General features: G+C 36.6%; 1 protein-coding gene across 2 annotated transcripts in view; it reads right to left on the bottom strand.

Moving 5' to 3' along the window:
* Positions 1-463: 463 nt before the first annotated feature.
* DCP2 (decapping mRNA 2) overlaps positions 464-26198 on the bottom strand; it is a 51457-nt gene continuing 25722 nt past the window's right edge. Inside the window, exons 5-12 of one of the 2 annotated variants that reach the window (XR_004423528.1) lie at positions 23216-23368; positions 22983-23095; positions 22771-22878; positions 20757-20892; positions 14050-14145; positions 12294-12345; positions 6999-10601; positions 464-2325 (exon numbers count right to left, since the gene is read on the bottom strand). Coding sequence is in view for 1 of the 2 variants with exons in the window: in XM_033110439.1 (XP_032966330.1) it covers positions 10438-10601; positions 12294-12345; positions 14050-14145; positions 20757-20892; positions 22771-22878; positions 22983-23095; positions 23216-23368 (822 nt within the window). In the remaining variant the exon portion in view is untranslated. Of the gene's footprint in view, positions 2326-6956; positions 10602-12293; positions 12346-14049; positions 14146-20756; positions 20893-22770; positions 22879-22982; positions 23096-23215; positions 23369-26198 lie in introns of those variants that run through there. The other variant, XM_033110439.1, reaches the window with a different exon arrangement.

Below are 26198 nucleotides of genomic sequence, written 5' to 3'. Positions count from 1 at the left end.
ACCTGTGTGACAAAAAGTGGCAATCACCGTGTTTTACTGAGGCTTACAACTCTCCGGTGCTCAGAACTGGGCACTACTTTGTAAAGAGGCAAAACTTGTTACAAAACAAAAATGATGCCTTTGCGCACACACAGTTCTTACTGAAGTTTATCCGAGTCCTGGTCTAGTTAACTGACACCTTGTGTGCAGACAGGCCAGGCTGACGTTAGCTCGCAACCTGTGGCCTTCTGCAGCTCCTCCCATGACACACACTTAAAGCTACTTTCTGACCACTAACTTCATTTGTATTCACTTCAAAAGATATATGCCTTAGGCTGTCAAGTACAATGTTTCCCCGAAAATAAGACCTAGCCGGACAATCAGCTCTAATGCGTCTTTTGGAGCAAAAATTAATATAAGACCCGGTCTTATTTTACTATATTTTACTATTATATTTTTGCTCCAAAAGACGCATTAGAGCTGATTGTCCGGCTAGGTCTTATTTTCGGGGAAACACAGTACTAAACTTTTTAGAACTAGAACAAAAATTATCGTTAATGTAATGCTGGCTGCTGCAACCACAGCCTCACTGACCACTCAGTGGCTGTTAAATACAAACAAGTGGAAAATGGTACAAGTTGGAATAGCAGCTGTTGATGAATTTCTGTGTAGAGGAAGTTTCATACAACGATTACATTTTTTGTTGAGAGTTATGTTGGCTACAGCCTCTATTACATTGCATCTGGGTGAGATTTTGCACGTGACCATGACAAGAAATCGTGTCCCAGTTACAGCAACTGCTACTGGATAACTGTATCCTTAACTAGTAAGTAGTACTTGATTTTCCCAATAGAGGAATACAAATCACTCCTCTAGTAATCTGAAATACCAGCTCAGCAGAACAGAGCAAGCTACATACAAAATCCCCCACGTTCACACTGATTACCTGCTTAGTAGTTCCTGCTCTACCATTCACTTTTGCACTTTTTGGAAATCAAATCCATCTGGAAAACGTTCTGTTTGTAGAACTCATAGTATTCACTTATAGTGCTCATGTCAGGACTGTCGAGTGAGTAAAAGCCCCTAATAATCTGCTTCGGTCTGAACCTAATGCAAAGATACTGAATGAAACATGTTCCCTTCTTTTCTATTTGAGTTTTTAGATTGTCAAGACTTATTTACTTTGCATGACATTTAAGTTTCCTATTATTTGAAAATGTGCTATTTAAACCACTTGAATTATTAGGAAAACCTGCTTGAATGTACTGTCATTAAAGCACATGTGATTAAGTTTGCATTTGTCAGTATTGTTCTACTGTTTGTACTGAAAGTCTCATTTTAAAGTTGCCACTTAACACTGTACTATACCTTGTAATTTTTAGATTCTTCATTTGTATGCTTTAAACATTTCCAGATGCCTTTATAGTTTTTAGCTGCTATAAAATAGCTACTTTGTGTTATTTGATATAGAATTGTTTTTTTTAAAAAAAAACTCCATTTATTTATACAGAGACATTTATAATATTTTACAAACATTCTTATATTCTGAATAAATATTTCTAATTCCACGATGTACTTGAACTGCGTTTATTAAAGGGTAAGGCTGCCTTCTGTAATAACATGTAAGTATCAAACCTATAATGCTCCACATTAAATCATGAGCTCTAGTCAAAGCTGGGAGCTACAAGACTACATTAGGTGAAAACAGCCAAACCTCATTTATCACCAATTTCTACTTGGCTGCCTTTTCAAATTTGGTATGAATGGGGAGTTACCTATTGAAGGATCTTTCCCCCTTTCTAAAAAAAAAAAAAAATCACTGAAATAGAATATAATCAAGAACTGGAAGTACAAGCTATACATGACTATCAGAAAGGATGGCAAACAGCTTTGCAGAAATATCTGTTAGAAGGACCATCACCGCAATGCTGTCAGTTCTATCAAAGCAAAGTACCTTTGACAATATGAGTGTAATACCTTGGTCACTCTTAAAATTTTAAATAAAAATTACTACCATATCGCTGAGGTCTCTACTAGAGAAAAGTATTTTTTTTCTTTCTGCTGAGCTCCGAGGCCTGTGAAGAATTCTATTCAGAAAACCTGGTTCTAGTACAAATTCAAGAACTGCTAGATTTTCTGTATCTAGTTAACTCACACTATAATCTTCCTTTAAAGCAAAAACCAAACTGTAATTGTTTGAGATGGAAAATACTTACCAGTTCTTTATTTTCATTTCTGCAGAGACTCATACATGTTAATATTCTTCCTATCATAAAACATACCTTTATCTCATGTCATTTTTTATTGGTCCAAAGAGATGCAACCAAAATATGAGCAACTTGGAACCTATAATAACAAGTAACAGCAGAAAACGGGTTAAGGTAGTAATTAAAACTGCCAAAGCAGCGAAATTTATTGATATTGCACTACAAACAGTCTAAATATAACACAATAATGTTTTTACAGAAAGCCAATATTTGAACAATCAACTGAAAAGTGTTTTCAGATACAAAGGAAACCTTCCAACATTCCAATTGCATTTTGTAATTTCTAAATTGGTGTTATTTACATCAAAAAGAACATGACTGTTAAGACATAGAACTTTGTTCATTTTCTCACTGGAGAGTATAGCTGGCATTTCTAGTCAACTCTGGAAGTGTAGCAACCCTGCAAACATCTGACCTCCCAATTCATAAACATGAGTCACTCCTTTATTTATGATGGTCTCACCCAATATAAGTGAAAAATCAGTCCTTATACTTTCATTAACACTGAGGGAAAGCGACAAAGCTACTGTTCAGCCAAAAGGTAATAAACCCAGAAACACAATTCTTAACTACAGGGTGAACTTGACAGGTATATTGGGATTCCTTTTCTGCTCTCATAAATGTTTGACAATTAGCCAAAACAAGCACCAAGAACTTCATTACGACCAAAGACAGAATCACTCCAATGGTTTACTTATAGTCTTTCTCCAAACATTAAAATGCCCTAAGGTAAAGAAATAAAATGCTGCTATAATTAAGGCAAAAATTAAATGTTAAATCAGTTCACATAAGATAAAAATGATTACTGAATAGTTTACAAATATAGTTATCACATTTATTCTCAAGTACAGTTTTCTCAATTTAGTGAAACCATTTCATCAATTTTTTCTACCAGCTTTTTAAGTCCCAAATAAAATAATTTAACATGACTCAGCATAAATATCTTCACCCGTTTCAGTCTACAACTACTCCCAAGAAAACTGTTTTAAAACTACAAATGAGCATTACCTAGTCCCCACAGCATAAAAGACACTTGTTCATATCTTATTTTGGAAATCGGCAGGGTATAAAAAGAAATCAATTATTATTCCCTTTCCATCCAAACTAAATTGCCCTTATTTTGCTTAGACGAAAGACAACCTTATATAAAAGGATTACACTTAAATTAGCTAATATATGAACTATTAATTCCATTTGCTTTATCATTTTACTCTAAAATTAAAGTTTGAAATTTTCATTAAAGCCAACAAGTAAAATTAAAAATATGAGTCAATATCTACCAAAGAATTTTATAAGGTATAAAGATAATAAGCAAATTTCAAAAACAATTATAAGAAAAAGTGTGTGTGTATATATACACACACAAATATATGTATGTAAAATAGTTCAGTTTTATTTTCTTTCCCTATTTGTTACTGAAGAATGTGTTTGTAATAATTATTTATAAAATGGAAGTCAGATTAGCTGTCTCCTGTCTTAACTCTTGAAATATGAATAAAAAGTAAAATTAAAGAGTTATTACACACTTGCCTTTGAACTTAAAAGGTACTTGTGCAAGATCCAAACACAAATCGAAAGTGAGACAGCAGTGCCCTAGGACAGTGGTGCACAGAGAAACTCTTCTAGGTGTCCTTTGTGCTCTTCTATCAGTGCGGACCATCTGTATAGCACGAAGAGTGCAAGTCCACTGCTCCTCATTCATTCACTCCTGTGAAGTGCTAGCACATCTAACCAACAAAACTGCCGAGGCACAGTTACTGCCCTTCTCAATTTCATTCAGTTGAAAACCTTTACTTTGCTTTCATTTGCTGCTATCCAGTCTATTCCTAAATATCACAGAAGCATAATAAGCCAAGTTATCATTCTACAAAGAACTACCGTGTTTCCCCGAAAATAAGACCTAACTGGACAATCGGTTCTAATGCGTCTTTTGGAGCAAAAATTAATTTACTATATTATAGTAAAATAAGACCCGGTATTATATTTTATATTGTAATATACTGTATTATATAAGACTGGGTCTTACATTAATTTTTGCTCCAAAACACGCATTAAAGCTGATTGTCAGGCTAGGTCTTATTTTCAGGGAAACACAGTAGCTAACGACTTAAAAGCTTGAGAAATGACTAACAATGTAGATTTGTGCCCAAAATATTTCACACCAGTCTGTAGCTGTGATTGCCTTAGAACCTCAGATTCAATGAATTAAAAGCAGATTAAAATGTTACATCCTACCTCAGAAAAGTCCACAACCTAAGAATGTTAATTAAGACCTCTCAAAGACTAAGGCCCAGCAGAACACTGCCCACTTCATCCTAGAACCACACACACGTTTTCTGTTTCCAAACCAGTTTGACAGCTACGTGCGCTGAGACACAACAGCACAGGTTGCTACAGCCCTCCAATCTGCTCGTGGCCCAAAGGTCACAGTGGATCTTCTCTTCAAGGCAAGATCACTGCTTGCAAATTTCCAGGGGCAGATTCACCATAAGGATGCAACACACACACACAAAAAACCCTCTTCCTCTACAGAAGGGACAAGACACAAAGCGGGAGGGGGAAGAGGGATAGTGGGGAGAAGGACTCAATGGCCTCTGCCTGGCCAGTCACACCAGGGAAATGGATTAAGAAACATGTCTTCAAATGGCACTCAACAGACACAAGTCAATAACCAAAATACCATCCAACCACCTACAAGATCCCTCCCACCAAAAAAGCAGCAAATATATGTGCAGGGCCTCCTTCGTCCAACACTGGACTAAAAGGTCTAAAGGTCTACTAAGAGGAGGGTCCATGTGGAACAAAGTTACAAAGGCAATGATTTCTGAATTGAATCTCTTTTCCCAGACCACCCTGGACCAACACTACAATGAATGCAAGTGCCTCGTCAAGGTGAAGTCCATTTAGATTTGGCTTTCAAGCTACTGTCATCGCTAGACCGTCCCCTCTGCTAACCACAGAAGACCCGAGACAAATGGAATCTCCTTAACTGGTGATTTCATTAATCTGGGGGCCCAGATTAAAGATTCAATTATGAATATCTCTTAAGATATAAGACTTCCATACTTTATTATAGTTTTCTTTATTTATACTTCTTTATACTTTATGTTAAAGTCTGAGCAACTAAGCTCCTGGAACTCAGCCTTTCGAGTCCACTCCCATCCATGAGAGGTAACTTTTTTCCCTAGCTATAGACTACTATTTCAATAGTAAATGCTGTTTGTCACAAGGCAACTAGGCGAAAAGGGATGGGTCATCATTCAGGACAAATGTGTGGCTACCACGGGAAGTGGTCGTGTGTGTGTGAGTGTGAGTGTGTGTGTGCGCTCTGGGTCGTGTTCCTGTATGAGAGCAGTGCACTTCAGTATGACTGGAGTTGTATCAGCACAGGAAGTTCCAGACTCCTAAACACTGGCCTTTAAAGTAAGAAAAATGACCTTAGATTTACTGGATTGCTTGGCGACCATACTTAGGAAAAATGAACTATCCAGATCTAGAAAACGCTTGGTAATGGCCACCTAATATGAACACTCTGCTTGGGCGAGGCAATGCTCACATTTCTACCAGTACATCACACAGCACTCAAGAATTGATTTATCTTCTAAAATGTCTTCCTTATGCTCTTTGCCCAGCAACCATAGCTATCGTCTCCCTTCAGGGCACTTTTGTTCTCCACTAATAACCTATCATATTTTTTGAAACTGCAATCCAGAACTCTACTTTGAAAGCATAGGAGCCTTTCCTGCCATCTTTATGACACAGGAGTACAAACTTGAATTCAAGAGTAACTCAATTCTAAAAATTCATAAAAAATAAAAAAATATCAAAAAAACAACAACAATAATTCTAGGAGAAAAAAGCACTCTGAGAAAGCTCATCATAATCTCACTTTTAGAAATTTTGGCAAGTATACAAATGTCCTTTAAAGTCTTAGAACAGAATACAAAATGAGGAACTCTAGCTAGGCTTTACCAAGCTAGCAGGAATAAGGTCTAACAAAACTGTTGTTTTACTAATACCTGTTTACCTAGAGACAGGTACTTAAAGGTAAAGGACATTGATACCTTCAGACAAAATAAGAGCTTGTCTTGCTTATCATTAATCTAGAATTAAAACAATACATGAGCCCTCTCCCTAGGCTAGAAAATAATCCAAATCAAAATTACTAGGTCACACATTTTTCTTCAATCAGAAAAATGTTAATGAATCTGACCTTATAACTATGATTAATATGCAAAGAAAATACTGCATCAGACTACTGTCAATCAACAAAATCTCTAGGCAGACAGAGGTCGACCCAACTGGTACAAAAATATAGAAAGCCAAGAGATGTTGTCACAGTAAGAAAAATGACTTGGTGAAAGTCTCATTTTCATAATTGACTTTGCTCCATACTGTTCAAGTTAACTAACTACTGAAACAAAACAAAACAAAAAGATAAGTGAGGGAACAGGTCATGAAATGTTTCTAATGCACACATGCAGTTAAACCTGAACATTTTTAAAGACCACAATATGTTTGTTGAGTTTTAAAGAAGAATTTAATCCCTGTGGAAGGATGCTAATTCACTTAGATTTGAGTTTATTTGATATTATAGTGGTCCTTCCTTATCTGCAGAGATGCATTCCTAGACCCCTAGTGGGTGTCGGAAACCAAGGACAGGACCAAACCCTATATATATATATATATATATATATATATATATATATATATATATATATACACACATTGTGTTTTCCTATACATACATACCTTTTCACTTAAAGGAAGCATTTCAGTTTCTCTTTGGGATACACGACTGCCAGCATCACTACTCTTGCGCTTTGGGGCCACTGTTAGGTCAATGACACTCGATCTGATACCCAGACGGCTACTGAGTCACTGACAGGTGAGTAGTATATGCAGCGTAGATCCGCCGGACAAAGGGATGATTCGTGTCCCAGGCTGGAGGGAGTGGGACAGTGGGAGATTTCGTCACACGACTCAGAACAGCGTGTAATTTAAGAGTTATGAATTGTTTATTTCTGAGATTTCCCATTTATTCTTTTCAGACCACAGTTTACTGTGGGTAACTGGAACTGCAGAAAGCAAAACCACACATAAGGGGGAGCTACTACACAGACAAATGACTAAAAGACTAAGTACCAACCCAATCTTATACCCTAAAACTTTGCTAAGTTTTGCTATACATCTTCATTATCTGTACTTACTGATATTTAATAGAAAAATAAGGACATCCAAAGCTCAAAGGAGCAAGCAATGACCACACATGACTTCGACAGCATAGACTTGTCTTTATATATTAACATGAAAATCCAACTTAATTTTCAAACATCTTCAATCAAATTTCATCCATGCTCATACGAGTTCTATTAGGTTCTCAGACTCCTCCAAATGCTCCTTTCTCAGCAGAGCGTCACTGTTTGAAATCCTAAAACCATTCATTTGCTATGTCTTAATAAAAACTTCTGAAAGCATGTAAACCATACCCCTATCTTTTGGATTACGATGCTTAAATACAAAAACAATTCATTTAACATCTTACGAATCATTACAGTTATACATAAAAGCACCTACAAAATTTGAAAAAATAAGAGTCACAGTGCACTGAACCTTGGAACACATAAGGCTGGAACATAAGAACATTTAAAAAGTGGATTCAAAGACCTATTTCTCTTTGAAAGACATGAAGCCAACACAACTACTACTCTCCTCATCTAGCTTCATAAAATGCAGCACACAGAAGTAAATTATTGCATATTGAGAACACTCGTTATCACTTGATTTCTTCAAACCATGCTAACATTTCTCAAAGGAGAAATCCAGTTCTGTGCTAAGCATGGCCTTTCTCAAGGAAACCTGAACACTGAGAAACTAATACACAGGTTCGAGGGAATAAGTACACTGGATGTACATAAAGCAGGTACATCCAACTTACACATTTTCTGCATAGTTAAGTCACATCACACACAAACTTAAGTCCCATCTTTTAACTTTTTTTTCTTATTTCAAACTGTCAAGAGAGTTAAAAGCCTCAAGTTATCAAAACCCCATCCCAATAATACCCTTATTTTGTTCCACAGTGCATTAAGTGAAGCAGCACAAAAGCATAACATTTGACTATGGTTAAACCACCATAATTGAAGACATCATTTGTTGGTTCTTGAAAAGGTTCAACACCATTACTAGAAGACATACTTCTGATTAAAAAAAACTCTAATCTCTTTTGCTTTAGTATTGAGAGCTGAAAAATCCAGCCCTAGGCACCAGAAGACTGACCATAGTATACTACTCACTTAGAAAGAAGAAAAAAAAAAAAAAAAAAACACATACAAAAATCTCGAAAAATTAAAAGGTTTCCAGATAACAGTAAATGAGTGAAAATGATTTACCTATCAGGCAAACGAAGTTTTCACTCCCTTAACAACTTAACAGAAATCTGGAATGCTGGGACCAACTATAAATATGGCTCAAGAAGACCCAAGCAAAGCAGCTGTATTTCTGGAAAGAACAGTAAAGAGCTTCCAAACATAATCACATAATGCATTTTTAAAAAGGTCACAGAAGGATTCACAAATCTGTCACATTAAAAGATGTAGGATTGTAAATAACCTAATTCTCAACACACTGCTGTAATTGTGAATTCTCCTGCTTAGCACCAAGAGGGTGACACTTTTATTAATAAATAGAATTTCTCCTTTAAAATCAAGCCATTGAAAAGCTAAAGCAAAGTAATACCAAGTGAATTCCTTACAATAGCATTTCTTTTGAAAGTCCCACTGGGTTAAATAGAACCCCTATTAAATAGGCTATCTATACAGAATAAAGATTTCTACAATAAAATTTACAAGCAGAGATATATTTTGTGGATACCACATGTAAGAAATGATTTTTAAAACCCACATGACAGATGCACACGCACGCATATGCTCACACCCCCCTACCCCCCACAAAGAAATACCTTCACTGAGGTCAGAAGCAGCCCAAACACTAAAGCCCCCTTAAAGCCCTGGTGATTGTCCTCAATTATAGCTAAAATCCTTCTTACAATGGGCACTGCCCTCCTTATTTGGATTTAAGAATCCTGAAAGAGCAAAATACATTCCTAGGAGTGAGTTACGTACGTTACTTTTGTGTTCTAATCCGCCCCTAGTGAAATGCTGATTTGTACTTGGGTAACTCGCATACCCCTTCCATATCGCTCCATCATCCAGGGGCTTCAGCTTGCTCACAGAAGCAGGTCGGTCTCTGCTACTACTGCAAACTGGAACCTAATATAACATCAGTTTCCAGGGATCAACACTGAGATGCAATGTAAAAGCTAATAATGTCAGTACTCCATACGTATTTACACAACCGTAATACAGATTCAATGTTCACGAGAGCAGAATCATTGCACAACACCAGAGGGCTGGTGGCAGGGTGACCGAAGGAAGCAGCTGCCGGGTCTTGGCCTCTGTGCTTTCTGCTGCTCTCCTCAGCAGTCTCACAGGTTTACCGCCTGCACACAGCACAATGCAAAATTGGAACAGCAACTCCCCACCCAACCAGGCTCAGGACGTTTCCCTTTAATGAAATGCAAGAGTTCATTTTGAATGTGAACATTGTATAACAGATGCTGGCTCCAAATAAAACCTTTCAATAAAACGCCAAGCAGAGGAAGATTAGACGACCTTAGTGGTTAGAAGCAAAAAAATGTATAAAATGCCACCAAAGCAGATGACCTGCAATCTTGACTTCTGTGACATTTCAGCTCTTGTATTCATATAATTAATTGTGTTATTTTAAGTTTCTTTTAAAATTTCAATAAGGAAACTATTATTATAATCACTGAAATAGGTAGATGGAGCATCCCCATTAACCTGGCTACTTGATAACTCAAACACTGTTTTCTTGATCAGAATATAAAATAAAAAACACAATCACAGAAAAAAATGCCCTCATAAAAAGCAATTTAAATTCATTAGCCAAACACTGAAAAGGTACATCTGTATAAAAGGTTATAACTACATTTACAGTTCAAATTCATATTTCTTTCTACTCTCTTTTCTGCACACAGAACAATCTCTTCAGACACATCATTGCCTCCCTGCATTTCTTTAAAACACCTGAGAAAGGTAAGGCGAGAGAGACACCCACTCAAATGCAACAGGTCTCTGACCTTGGGACCTCCACAACACGCCTGCTGCTATCAAAGGTCCAAGATTTTCATTATAGCATTATGGTCAAACTTGAAACTCAAAAAGGCTCTGGATGAAAAGGGGAATTTGCAATGTCCATTACATGCCACAGACTGTCCCTCAGCATGTTCTAGCAACTGGTCTTCACCAGAGCAAGATAAGTCATATGCAGCATCTGTGGAAAAAAAACAAAATAAACAAGTTCAGTAACTGAGGAAGAAATAAAATACTGCCCTTCACCTTTTGTTATAAAGGAATTTATGTACAGTATATTTTTATCTCCTACACTCTAAATCCAACTTAAGTAGAACCACCAAGATATTTTCCTGTCCCTAAACTCAACTGAATTTCTAATCTGTTATTGCTTATTTTAACACAAGCATTCGAAACCTTAATCTGTCTTTAAAACCCTTAATATTCACTTGTTTTTGAAACTGGGCATACGTTGGTTTGACTCCAATATTTACAATCTGAGCCAACATAATGGGAGCTTCTTGACAGAGATCAAAATGTAAGCATTGCAAAGACTAAAATTACAATATTAAGATTTGTAAAGATTTCAATTCTAGAAAAATAAAGCTGGAGCTTACCAAATCTTCAGGGAATATATAAGCCTAAAGAAAAATCCAAACTTTCAAAACCATAGCACAACAGCACCAGCTTATCAGGGGTGTTTTTTTTGTTTGTTTGTTTGTTTTTTTTAAGGTTGAGCAGGGATCTGACTAGGAAAGTGGGTTTGGGATAAACACCAAGAGGCTGAGGCAGAGGAAAAGTCTCAAATTCGGTTTCCCAGGACAAGATTCCTTTTATATTTCCTTCCCAAGACAACTCAAAATTGTATGTATCCATCACGCCCAACTAAGCTGGGTATACGAAGTTATAGTGTGCCTTCTTTAAAGATTGTGTGAAATAATTTATTTCTGAACTTATGTTAATTAAAGCATCTGCCTATCATGTTGTCCCAACCACCCAAGATGGCCAGAAAAATCCTACTAAGAGGATTTCTACCCCCATAACTTATCTACACTAAACTAATGGTAGTTCCTGCTTCTTCATAGTTAAACCTGAGCTTTCTAAAATAGGGTTAAAACATCTCTTTACAAATACCTTTTATCTTGCTTAAATCGTAGACAGTAAGTACTCCAAGAAAATAAGATTATAATGCTTTTCCTTTTAGACTTTTTTATATGAAAACCTTAAATTAGATAGTGAATAAATGCAGATCTACAGCACAGGGAATTTCATACAATTCAAACCCGCACCTAAGAAAAAACACTCTACTGCACTTCCAACTGATATCTATTAAGCCAGTATTACCAAAGAACTTTCTACATTTATCAGCATTACTTTCCAAATCAGACCACACACCTACTCTTGATAACTGACGGTGAAGAAGTTCCAAATGTCATTTTAATAGTAAGAGCTATCATTAGTACCACCTTAAAAAGTTGATCACTACCTCAAAAAGGGGGTAAATGTTCTCCTTCTGAAGTTGTACTCCCCTTACAAATATTCTATGTAGCACTCAGAATGAGGTCTCCTCACCTCTACAATATCTGGCTCTACTACTCTCCTAACCCTTAAGCAATTATTTATCTATTTACAATATTTATGCACAGCACCAAGGCTTGACATTCACAAACAAATAGCACACTGAAAGAATAATTTCACCTTGATCATTTAAATTCATTTTAGCCAGTTTTATATTTAGAGAACTTGACCACATATTTGCACTCGTCTCTATAGAACCTGTGCAACTCTTTCTGCTAACCTGTTACAATTTATCATACATTCCTCTAAGATCAAGGTTAGTCCAAAGTCAAACCAAATCCCACCAGGCAGATACTTTAAAAAGAAAATGACTTGCCTGGTTCAAAATTATCCTGAAGTTTTCGTGGATGAAGTTTTTTTTCACATTTCTATTAAAAAAAAATGAACAAACACAACATACATCTCAAGTTATTTCACTTATTATAAGAAGATATATTATTAAATTTCTCAGGATGAAAATTAAACCAGGAATATGATCACAATCCCCATTCCCATATTGGTATTTTTATTTTTTAAGTCTAAAATTTTTTAGTTTTTGAATATGTATACAATATAGAAACACAAGAAAAAATAAAATTATTCATTACATTTTTCAACCCAGAGGTAATTACTATTCATTCCAATGTAAAAAAAACCCAAAAAAACTAGAAAGGCAGTTTTTCTATGAAGACATGTGTGAATTCTTTTCATATAATTATATAATAAAATGGAATTACTCAATATATGCTATTATTCTACAACCTTTTTTTTTTCAATTGGGGAATATTGGGGAACAGTATGTTTCTCCAGAGCCCATCAGTGCCAAGTTATCCTTCAATCTAGTTGTGGAGGGCACAGCTCAGCTCCAAGTCCCGTCACCATTTTCAATCTTTAGTTGCAGGGGGCGCAGCCCACCATCCCATGTGGGAATTGAACCGGCAACCTCGTTGAGAGTGTGCGCTCTAACCAACTGAGCCATCCGGCCACCCCTAAAACTATGTTTTAAATGCAATATACTGTGAACATATTCCTGTTTCAATACATACAAATCTGTAACATCATTTTTTTTAATGACTACCTGGTAGTCTAGTGCATAGATTTACAATATTGTCATTTACTATTATCTTCTTGGATATTTAGATTGTTTTCAGTATTAAAGAGTAATGGAGTAAATATTCTTTAAATTTCTCTTTTAGAGAACCAAGATAGGAACTATTTCAGGCTTTCAATACAGCCAAACTACAGTCTAGAAGGCTATATCAACGATTAATGTTTCAGTGTTGCCAATACACTCGACAATACACAACTGGCTATCTGTCCATCTTTGCCAACCTGACAGGGAAAAGTGTAATAAAAGTAAAGGGCACCCAGTCTAAAAGTAAACCCATCTTTAACATGCCTTTGCTAGTGGTATCAACAAGCCCCAAGATGGGTACAGAACCTAGGGAATTCAGGCAAAATATTTTTGCTAAAAACTTAAAATTACTGTTATCACCCACTGTTAATGAAAGAAAAATTAAGTGAAGCTACAGTAAGAAAATTCAACAAACAAACATCAGGACTCACAGAAAAGATAAGCAGGGAGACCATTAGTTATGAATTACTTTCTGAAGCACAGACTAAAGGAATGGAAGTAAATGCCTTAAAATGCTCACAGTGATTTGTCTTTGGGCCTAACCTAATAACTATGGCATTGTTTATTTTTTTTTCTACATTCTACCAACTTGAAGGAAAGACACTGTTATGTTCTTCCAAACTTTTAATACCATTAAAATAATATAGACTCTATTTAGAAGAACATAGAACAATAGCCAAGGACGTGCTATGGAAAGCAGGGCTGCCTACATATTGTTTTTACAGTATTAACATTAATTTAAATAATCACATAAAAAAGCAAAGTTTAAGTGTATGATTCAATGTTACAAACCTGTAACAGAAAGCAGCTAAACAGATTTTTAGTGGGTGAACTACACAATTTCACTCCATAAAAATCCTGTCAATAACAATTTGATGTGCCCTGACAATGCCCTGCCTCACTCTACAGAACTAAAAAGGGTGAACTGCATTCTCAGTATGAGAGGTGTAACTCTTACCATCAAGGGATTCTGCTGCTTGACCCCGTTTGTTCTTTTCTTTTGATTAGGTGAGTCTTGATACTGTTTTCTGCCATTTCCTCTCATACTTTGATTCTGTGTTTGCAATAAGAAAAAATAAAATGTAAATCTTTACATAAATTATATTACATAAATATAATGTAATAGGACAAAAGAATATATACCCTTATGAATCTGTTTAATGGATGAATCAGAGTTTAGCAAAGCACCCCCCACCCCAAATCTTCCTAAAACGTTAGGGAACCACACCATATTGGTATTTTTTCTTATAGACAATAGTGTTTCACAAAGCAAGGTCCCTAGAAATCTTTCCACATCTCTTGCCTTATCCCTATTTCTTTTTGTTTTCAATGCATGAGTTAAAAACAATGGGAGGAGGACAGGAACAAGTTTGAAAACCTATGTGACTATCAAAGAAAACTTCTGTGAGGAAATGCTGAAGCACACTGACCACAGCTCTCAGAGCAGGGAACATGCAGATGTGATCAATTGTTACCCTATAATCTACTTTAAATTATTAAGAAGCATTTTAAAATTAATACTCTTTTTATAAAATATACATAAGATTGGCGTTTTTAAAATTTGCGCCATTATCTCTAACTTTATCCCTAAAACCTAAAAATGACATCCTGCTATTATACTGCTTTAAAATGAGTTTTCTTACAAAACAATTTTCTAAGTTTAACTTATTTTAAGTTTAACAGTTCTAAGTTTAACAGTTTTAAACATTTATTTATCCTTAGAGGTCTTGAAAGAACAGCTCTTCAAGAGGACTGGCTAAAACAATGTGAATAAAATAACAACTTTATTACTATTTAGAAACATAAAAATACATTTGTTTATTTATATTCCAACCAGCTACAGAAAAAAATAAGCAGTTCCTAAAATAGCTTGAAAACAAGAAGTTAAACTAAATAATGAATAGTAGGAAAATAAGGGCTTTAGAAACTCATTGTATCACATAATTTTAATTCAATTCCATCCTGCTCTTCCTGGTATTTATTTTTTATTGTGGTACAATGTACATAAAATTTACCACTTTAACCACTTGTAAGTGTACAATTCGGCAGCACTAAGTATAGTTACAATGTTGTACAACCATCACCAGTATCCACCTCCAGAACTTCTTTCATCATCCCAAACAGAAACTTTGTACTCATTAAATAACTCCACATCCTCCCCACCCCTCTTCCCTCAGCCCTGGTAACCTCAAATTAATTTCTGTCTCTATGAATCTATCTACAGTGGTACCTTAGTTTTCTAACAGAATCCATTCTGGAAGGCTGTTCGAGTTCTGAAACATTCGAAAACCAAGGCACGGTTTCCCCATAAAAAGTAATGCAAAATGGATTAATCCATTCCAGACCTTTAAAACCAACCCCTAACACTGCAAATTTAGCATGAATTTTACTATCTAAGGATACCATAGATCCATAAAATTTACGGCATTCCTAAACCGAAATGTTCATCAACGGAGACGTTCGAAAACCAAGGTACTACTTTATTCTAGATACCTTATATAAGAGGAATCATACAATATTTGTCCTTTTGTGTGTGGCTTATTTCACGTACCACGTGTTTCAAGTTCATCCATATTGCAGCACGTATATACAACAATTTCATTCCTTTTAAGGTTGAATAATATTCTACTGTATATATATTTTATCCATGTATCTGTTGACAGACATGCGGGTTGTTTCCACCTTTTGACTACTGTAAATAAATAATGCTACTATGAACACTTATATATGTGTTTGAGTCCCTCATGTGCTAGGAGTTAAGACCTCCATTTAGGATCTGTTGAGCCTTTGTTTTCAATTCTTCTGAGTACATACCTAAGGAGTTGAATTGCTGGTTTATGGAAAGTCATATGGATTAACTTTTTGAGGAACCACCAAACTGTTTTCTGTGGCAGCTGCACCATTTTACGTTCCCACCAGCAATGCATGAGGGTTCCAATCTGTCTCCACATACTCACCAACACTGGTTATCTTTCTTTCTTTTGCTGTTGTTATATTCATTCTAATGGATAGGAAGTGATATCTCACGGTGGTTGACTCACATTTCTCTCATAACAAATGATGTTGAGTATCTTTACATGTGCTTATTGGCCATTTGTATATTTTCTATGTAGAATTATCTACTGAAGTCATTTGCCCATTTTTTAATTGGGTTGTTTCTTTGTTGTTGAGTTTGGAAGTTATATATACATATTCTGGATGTTAATGCATTATCAAATATGTGATTTGCAAATACAGTCTCTCATTCTGTGGGTTGTCTTTTCCCTCTTTTGATGGTGTCCTCTAATGCATAAAAGCTTTTAATTTTGATGGACCCAGTATATTTTTTTAAAAGAATGAAAATAAAAAGTGGCACCAAAATGGGTGGCTAGATAATAAAGGCAGACCATACCGAGGATTAGTAAGGATGTGTCACAACTGGAACTGTCATATATTTTGCTGAGGATACAAATTACTTGAGAACACTGTTTATAATGTATGCTCAAGAACATAGCATATTCAGTGATCCAACAATTCTACTATTGGTTATGTATACCCAAAAGAACTGTGTATGTTCATCAAAAGACATGCACAATATTCCTAACAGTATTGTTTGTAAAAGCCCCAAACTGAAAACAACCAAATGTCCATTAAGAGAAGAATAGAGGACTTCTGGTGAAGATGGTCTCAGAGTAGTAAATGCTCTATTTGGTTCCTCCCATGACCACATCAAAACTACAACTAAATTATGTAAACAACCATCACGAGAACCAGAAGGCAGCTAGCTGAACAGAATCCCTATAACTAAGGATATAAAGCAGCAGCTATATCGAGACTGGTAGGAGGGGCGGAAACGCAGAACAGGCAGGTCCCACACCCTCCGAGTGGTGATTAAGAATCAGGAGGGACATCTCGGCAGTGGAGGTGTCTCCCCTGAGGAGCACGCAGTCCCAGCCCCACACGAGGCTCCCCAGCCCACCAGTGCCAGGAAGAGGAGTGCCTCCACAATATCTAGCTGTGAAAGCCAGAGAGAGACAACAGGCTGCTAGAGACTGAGACACTGCAGGTCTTAAAGGGCCTGAGGAGAGACTCACTCACTCTGAGTTTCAACGCAGGGGCAGCAGCTCGAAAGCACCAGGGACATCCAGGAAGGAAATAAATTGAGTAGCTTCAGGGTGAGGGCTAGAGGGATAGGGATGAGGACAGCTCTCTCGGGGGACAAAAGTGCTAACAGACACCACTGTTCCTCTTTTTTGAGCCCACCCCCCACAAGCGCAGGCAAGTGCCACATCTCAGCGCCCCATTAACCCGGCTAACACCACTCACCCCAGCCCAGGGAATTCCAAGCTCTTGCCCCACCCAACTTCCAAGCCCTATCTGAACCTCTTTCAGCAGCTTTTCCACACAAGTATAGGCTGCACTGTGGACTTTCCTAGAATCTCTCTAAGGTCCATAAACCCCAAACAGGCAGTGGCTGTCCTAGGTGTGCCCTGTGCCTCTTGCTAGTGCCCCCAGCCTGGCACTAGTGGCAGCCGGCCTCGGTGTGCAGCTTAGCCAATCCCAGGCGCCTCCAACCCAGCACAGGCATCTACCAACACAGATCACTTTGTAGCTCCTACCAGGTGGCACCGGGCTGGACACAGGCAGTGGCTAATCTGCGCCTGCACCAGAGCCCTGCCCAAGAGGCCCCAGAACCAGCACACCTGTGGCCAGCTTCAGACCATAGCAGAGCACCATCAGCCATCTCCACAAACAACACACCCACAGGGTGGTCTCAGTAGGCACCAGAGCCCTGCTAAAGTGAATCCCACTCCATGGGGTCAGCTCCCACACAACAGCTCATAAGCTGTAGTCACAGCCAGTCAGCCTGAGGGCCAATCCACCACTCATCTGCCAACAGCAAACAAACCTCAACTCTAACAGGAGAGCACACAGAACCCACATAAGAGACACTCCTAGAGCACCCAGTACAGGTGACCAGGGAGACAGTGCCACAGGACACCTACTACAAAAAGTCACCTTGCCAAGACTGGGAGATGTGACAGATCTGCCTAACACATAGAAATAAACATAGGAACACAGCCAAAATGAGGAGACAAAGAAATATGTCCCAAATAAAAGAATAGAACAAAGCTCCAAAAAAAAGAGAACTAAACAAAATGGAGACAAGCAATCTACCAGATGCAGAGTTCAAAACACTGGTTATGAGGATGCTCAATGAACTTAGGGAAAGAATAGATCTCAATGAGAATCTCAATGGAAACATTAAAAAAAAAAAAAAAGATAGAAAACATAAAAAAGAACTAGTCAGAGACAAAGGATACTATAAATGAAATGAAGAATCATTAGATGGAATCAACAGCAAAATAGATGAAGCAGAAGATCAAATCAGCAATTTGGAAGACCAGACAGCAGAAAACAATCAGGATAGCAAAAATAATTTTAAAAAAGGAGGAAAGTTCAAGGGACAACATCAAGCATAACAATATTAGCATCACAAGAAGAGAGAGAACAAGAGATTGAAAACCAATTTGAAGAAATGACAGAAAACTTCCTTGACCTAGTGAAGGAAAAAGACATACCCTGTTCCCCTAAAAATAAGACCCAGCCGGACAATCAGCTCTAATGCGTCTTTTGGAGCAAAAATTAATATAAGACCTGGTATTATATATATTATATTATACATATTATATTACATTACACCTTGTCTTATATAAGACCCAGTCTTATAGTAAAATAAGAAAAATTTATAATACCGGGTCTTATATTAATTTTTGCTCCAAAAGACACATTAGAGCTGATTGTCCGGCTAGGTCTTATTTTCGGAGAAACACGGTACAAGTCCAGGAAGTACAGAGAATCCCAAACAAAATGAACCCAGAGGCCCATACCAAGACATATAATTAAAATGCCAAAGGTTAAAGACAAAGAGAGAATCTTAAAAGCAGCAAGAGAAAAGCAGTTAGTTACCTACAAGGGAGCTCCCAACAAGACTATCAGCTGATTTCTCAACAGAAACTGCAGGCCAGAAGGGACTGGTACAAAATATTCAAAGTGATGAAAAGCAAGGACCTACAACCAAGATCACTCTATCCAGCAAAGCTATCATTTAGAATCGAAGAACAAATAAAGAGCTTCCCAGACAAGGAAAACGCTAAAGGAGTTCATCAACACCAAGCCGGTATTACAAGAAATGTTAAAGAGACTTCTTTAAGAAGAAAATAAATAAACAAATAAATAAATAGGAAAATATCACAAGAAAAAAAATGTTCAATGACAAAGGCAAACATAATAAAAACCGTGGATCAACCAACATTAAAGCTAGTACAAAGGTTAAAAGGTAAAAGTAGGAAGATCATGTGTAATTACAATAGTAAATTAAAGGATACAAACACACACAAAAGAAGTAGAAAACAAACATGGAAGGGATGAGTAAAAATGGTTGTGATTTTAGAATATTTTTGAACTTAAGTGACCATCAACTTAAAATAGACTGCTACAAACATAGCTAGGTATATAAAGTGCCTGGTAACCACAACCAAAAATCTATGAGAGATACAAGAAATAGAAAGCCAATATATGGTGATAGAAAGAGAAGTGACTCGGGGTGGTGAACACACAATGTGATATATAGATGTATTGCAGAACTGTACACCTGAAATCTATGTAATTTTACTAACAGTTGTCACCCCAATAAACTTTAAAAAAAAAAGAAAGGAATCCAAATACAACACTATAGAAAATCATCAACATACAAAAGAGAGCAAGAGACTAAGAAAGGAACAGAGAAGAACTATAAAAACAATCAGAAAATAATAAAATTGCAAAAACTACATACCATACCTATCAATTACTTTAAATGTAAATGGATGAAATACTCCAATCAAAAGATAACTGGATGTGGTACGATATGATACATATATACAACGGCATATTGCTCTGCCATAAAAAAGGAATGAACTCATCATTTGCAATTACATGGATGGACCTAGAGGGTATCATGCCAAGTGAAATAAGTCAGACTGAGAAAGACAAACACCATAAGATTTTGCTCATATGTGGAATCTAAAGAACAAAACAGAAACAAACTCAGATACAGAGAACATTTTAATGACTGCCAGACTGGGGGTGACGAGGGGGTTTTGGGGCTGGGTGAAAAGAGAGAAGGGATTAAGAAGTACAAATTGCCAGTTATAAAAACAGTCACGAAGATTTAAAGTACGGAATAGGGAATAAAGTCAATAATATTGTAATTACTATATATGGTGTCAAATGGGTGTTAGACTTATCAGGGTGATTACTTCGTAAGTTATATAAATATCTAATCACTATGTTAGTTTCAGGTGTACAAAATTGTATGTCAACTGTAACTGAAAACTAAGAAATAAAGAGAAGAATGGATAGTGTTATAATCATACACTAGAATAAAACACACCAATGAATCTTTCACTAATAGCAAATACCAAAGTCAGATGTCAATTCCTATTACTTACTACACTGGATTTATAGCAAAACTGTAAAGGTTGAGGAGTCTCACCCCTGCTTTACATCACAAGTCAGGAACGCAGGAGCCTTTGATCAACAATACAGAGCTCTAGGAATGTTAATTTGCAATTCTTCAATTCAGATACATTTCAAAGTCAAATGACCTGAAGTTGTGAAAATTTTTAAATGTGTATCACTCACCTTTGCTTTTAAAAGGTCAGACATTTCAGAATGATTATTATATGGCTTTTGCTGCAATGGTTGTCTGTGCTTTACCCACTGGTCACCAGGAGAACCTTCAGGAAATAACTGCTGACTGTGGCGGAATTTGGTTCGACTATACCAAGATTTAAAAAAGTAAAAATAAGATCAGAAAATTTTCACTTAGAGTTCTTCCAACACCTCAACAGTTTACCTCACAGACTACAAATTTTACTTTGCTATTTATTGTCTATATCCTTTTACTGGAATGTGAGTTCCACGAGGGCAGGGACTCGTCTGCTTTGTCCACTATCCCCAGCAGGCAGCAGAGTACCTGGTGTTCAGTATTTCTTGAATGAATTAATAGTCTGTTATTTTTAATCCCACACTTTTCTAAACTATCCACAACACCTCCTCCCTACAAGTGATTATACTTTTAAAAATGTGAAGAAAATAATTCTTCCGAAATTTAGTTGAAACAAACGAATGTAACTGGATTCTCCTCGTTAATAGGCAGACAGCTCATATTCTTACTAGGATGTTTAAAGTATAGAATTTGATCCTGCACACGTCATTTATGGACCCCATCCATGCTGGAAGAGGATATGAAAAATTAAGTTATATTCTAAAGCAAAAATATAAGGGACCTAAGACAATGGATGAGCAAATTAAAAATTCAGTCTCAAATTCTTATGCAAAAAGCATGCAACTGTAAGACTGTACTCATACAATAGTTTGAGAAATATCATTCTATAGTACCAGTTACATGTATAATATAGTCCAGAATCACTAATCCCAAGGGCTGTATTAGGATTGTTTCTAAATATTTCAGAGTTCTTCCCCTTTCCCATTTAAAAATTACAATAAAATTACAGCCTCTCTACTTTTTCTTTAGACAAAATTTAGGTTATTTCCTCCACCCATCACCCCAGGCATTAGTCCATATACTTAAAACACACACTATTCTAAGAAACCTGAATTTGGTTAAGAAGTTGGTTTATTTCCTTATTCTAGTCTCTAAGACCATAAACCCTAAGACTAAAAAATATGGGAGTTATATCACCCTACGGTAGATAGATTTTCCAAAACATGCAGTCATACAATTTTTTTTCAAATACTATTTCCTAACTTTTTAGTGTCTTTCTTTTTAATCTTGGCTGTATTCCTGTCTACTTTATTTTTTCTACATTGTTTCACTTATGTCTAGTGGTATATAATTTGGTAATCATCATCATAATTCTGAGGCAGAAATGACTCCTAACGCATTTAGTCCAAGCTCCTGTCTTCATAAAACCCAACTAAAATGGAATATTCTCTACGTATTTAAAAAATATTGACAGATGTGGTTTACTCTTATTTAATTTTTAAAGCTCTAGAATAAAAACAGTACATCTAAATTAGAGAAAATGTAAAAAGAACTGTCTCTGAACTTAATATAGGTGAGGGTCTAGCAAGTTGATGACAAATATATATGCTCCTTTAACAAAATTACTTAGCCTGCTCTGTAACTGGTTTAGATACTATTAAGTTCCAACTAAGAAAATGTTCTTTGTGGTTCATATCCATGTAACAGTCACTCTTTATGAAAATAGGGAAAGAAGGAAGCCCACCCCACTCTTCACAGTTCTTTCTGAACAAATGATACCTCAGCATCTTTCATCTCCCTACACAAAACCAGACCTCAATATATCCTCAATATGAGAACAGAGAAATAGCAGTATAAACATAGATTTTTCTCTTCTTTCTTCCTTTCTATCTATCTACCCAATCTATCTACAGTATTGGTACTCTCTTGTGTACACTTTTTAAAAATGTACCTGAAGCTCCTTTCCAACTCCAGTTAACCTTCTTAAACTCATCAAAAACCCTTTTAAAAAAAAGTCTTCTACTATCCGAGACCTGTAACAAAATAGTACCTATAAAACGAATCCAACAGCTCTGCAAACTTTAGAAGCAAAATCTACTGTATTAAAAACTATTAGAAAGTCAGAATCCTATGAACATATTTGTTTACCTCAATTTTTCCACCGTGGGTTTAGCTGGTGTGCTACTAGCTGAGGAAAATCCATTGTCACTGTCTGAGGAATCTCCAAATCTTCGAGAAAGCCAGTCCCTTAACGGTCTACGGAAACATTAAGAGTCCACTTTTAAAACTTGGCTATATAAAGAAACTTACAATAAAAAATTATGAAGGTTAGCTTTGTATTTCAAGAAATATGAACATACCTGATAAAGGGAATAGCCATAAAAAATTTGTTAGGTGCCAAACCAAGTTTGGATTTTGGGGTCATATCATTTCTATGACAGGGCAATTTCTCTATGGAGAACCACTCAATGTTCTGAAACACATGAAAATAATTCATTTAGTTAATTATCATCAAGGAGTTTCTAAAAGCAATTTCCTACTTCATTCAATTGGGCTACTGTCCAGCAACCTGAAAATACTTTCAATTACATACCCGAATTTCTCTTCTGGTTTTTGGATTAAATTTTGTCTCTCTTGGAACTCCTGGAATGATGTACAAACGAGCAAGCTGGTCATTGATTCGAAGTTCAATGTAATCATCCTTACAAATATAATCTTTGATATCAAAACCAGTTTCTTCAAAGACCTGGAAGTAACAAATTTGGATGATGATTTTCAATTTTTGCTGTCAGACCTCTAGAGTTCATTAAAATTTATTTCAAAGGCAAAAATTCAGAAATATGCAGGCAATTAAAGGCATGGAAACAGTAGGCAAGAAACCCGATTATACCCAGGGTCTAGCTCTGGCTCTGCCTCTACTGACCTGTTCCACTATGGAGAAACCTCTTTAGATACCTGAGCCTCAGTTTCTTCACCTATTCAATGAAGGGACATGAGTGACATAGTGATTTACAGTAAGAAATATATATTTGGTCTTTGTCTCCCCTTTCTGGTACACAGGTTCTAAAACCCTTGGAAGTTCTTAAGCGATAAGATCAACAAAGGTGCTTTTTATGATGTTAGTGAAGTGGCTTTTGGGACAAACCTGAGAATCAGGGCTGGCTGCCAAGAAAACCAACCATGTGAGAAGACTGGAGCCCTCCAGGGAGGGGAGACAGGCCAGAGATTGGCCAATGACTTACACTACCATGCCTCGGTCATGAAGCCTCCATAAAAACCCAAAAGAACAGAGTTCCGAGAGCTTCCAGGTTGGTGACCAGGCAGAGATTTGGGGAGAGTGGTGCTCTAGGAGAAAGCATGGAAGCTCCGAGCCCTTTCCCGGTAGCGTGCCCTATGCATCTCCGCCATCTCGCTGTTCCGGGAGTTATATCCTTTCCTAATTAACCAGCAACCTGTAAGGAAAATGTCTCTGAACTCAAGGAAGGGGTCCACTGGAACTTTCAATCTATAGCCGGCGGGTCAGAAGCACAGGTGACAACCTGGAATTGAGACTGGCATCTGAAGTGGAGGCAGTCTAGTAGGACTGAGCTCTCCACCTGTGGGAGCTGATGCTATCTCTGGTATCTAGTGCCAGACTTGCGCTGACTTGTAGGAAACCCACCTGGTATCTAAAACTTCTTTTTGGTGTGGGGAAGCCCCCACATACACATTGTAACTGGCTCCAGAAACCTTAAGATGTTAAGAGTGCCTCAGTGGTTCCCAATCTGTGGAAGTGCATCACCGGGGACCACAGGTGGATTTCAGTCACAGCATCCATGAATCTGTATGTATACCAAGCTACAGACTAAAAAACGTCTTACCCAAATAAAACTCTTTTCAAACATGAACATTGAATTGTAGTTAATACTAACATTTCAGTTGACAGATTCCAAAAGTACAGCTACAACCACATTGGCGGAAGTTTGTAAACGCAAAAGAACTGAAAACTAGTGCACTGGATTAATGGTTCTAAAACTGGCTTTCCTCAGGAGTGCCTCAAAGGCTGGGGAGGAAGAACTGGGAGAACATAAATATCAGGAATTAATGTTATATCTAGCCTTCACCTTTTCCTTCAACCAAAGATTCTATGCTTAATCTGATTAACATACTGGGCTTCTGTTTAAAATAAAAACCACTGGTCTCTTCTTGTCTTAAAGTTCTCTTTCAAGTAACATTTGTATTACTCTGACAACGTCCTTACTCATTTCACCTCCAAAATCTAAAAGGCTTTGGACTCTCAGTGGCTAAAAACCCCTGTGCATTTTTCATGCGGCAGCTCCTCCCCTTCCCTCTGGTTTCAGCATCTCCCCATCAATCAGCAGGACATTAGAACACATGCACAGGCCTGCATCTGTCCCAAGGCACAGGTGTGGACGAGATATTTCTACCTCTTTCTCTTGTCTCTTCCCTCTTTCCCTGGTCAGTTCATGTACACCTTCCTACCTCCCTCACTAAGGGCAAATCTAGTCTTCTCTCAAGCATGTGCAGTCTATAACTCCCAATCTAAGTTCCTCCATGACACCTAGCTCATTTCTATCACAATTTCTGTATTCTCCTAAGTATGCTCAATTTTTTATTCCTAATTTTAAGAAGTAGGTTGAACATATTCACTTGAAAATTGTTCAATGGTATACAGAAAAGGAAAGACATTATTTGTATTTCCTACTTTAGGAATGGCAAACCAGGTAAGTACATGTGTGACATTGGAAAAAAGGTTCTCGTTTCTTTATTTCTATATCTGGCGTTGTAGGTATACATAGAAATAGTCTATGGTAGAGGTGATCACTGACATTCAAACATACCAAAACAATATACCTTTTCCAAAATGAAACTCCGAAGGCTCAGTAATAGAGGTTTCATGATTTTCCACTTCCCCAAATCTTAACATTTATATACAAATACAATGTAATTAAACCATTAATCGTGGGATTTATTTCACAACTCATGTATGGTATCTGAATATTCCCATTAGAGTAAAAATTGAGATGCTTTGGTTTTCATTTTCTTAGATCTACTCTACTGCTTAAACAGAGCTTTAAAACGTTTTCTATTATAAATCAATCTTGATGGATATTAGATTTATAACCCTTAAGACTAGTTTACCTAAAAATTTACACATTAATGACACAGAAAATTGTTTCTCTTCGTGAAAGGCTCCATTAAGAGAGTCAAAAGGAAAGACGTAAACCAGAGGACATTCACAATACCCTCAAATCCAGAATATATTAAAAAGTCCTATATATCAATAAGACAAGTAACCCAACTTTAAAAACATGAATAACATGTAAGTGGGTATTTAATAAAAGAGGACATTCAAATAGCCAATAAAAATATGACAATGTGCTCAACATCATTAAACTTCAGGAAAATTCAAAATTAAAAACAATGATTAACCACGACATTCCCCTAAGAGTGACTAAAACTTTTTAAATGAGATACAATTAACATGACATTATATTAGTTTCAGGTATACAATGTAACGATTCTTTATTTGTATATACTGCAAAATAGCCGTAAGATCTTTTTCAGTTTTATTG

This window comes from Rhinolophus ferrumequinum, chromosome 7 (assembly GCF_004115265.2).
Source record: "Rhinolophus ferrumequinum isolate MPI-CBG mRhiFer1 chromosome 7, mRhiFer1_v1.p, whole genome shotgun sequence".
NCBI classification, from domain to species: Eukaryota; Metazoa; Chordata; class Mammalia; order Chiroptera; family Rhinolophidae; genus Rhinolophus; species Rhinolophus ferrumequinum.
This window is presented reverse-complemented; position numbering and strand designations above follow the sequence as displayed.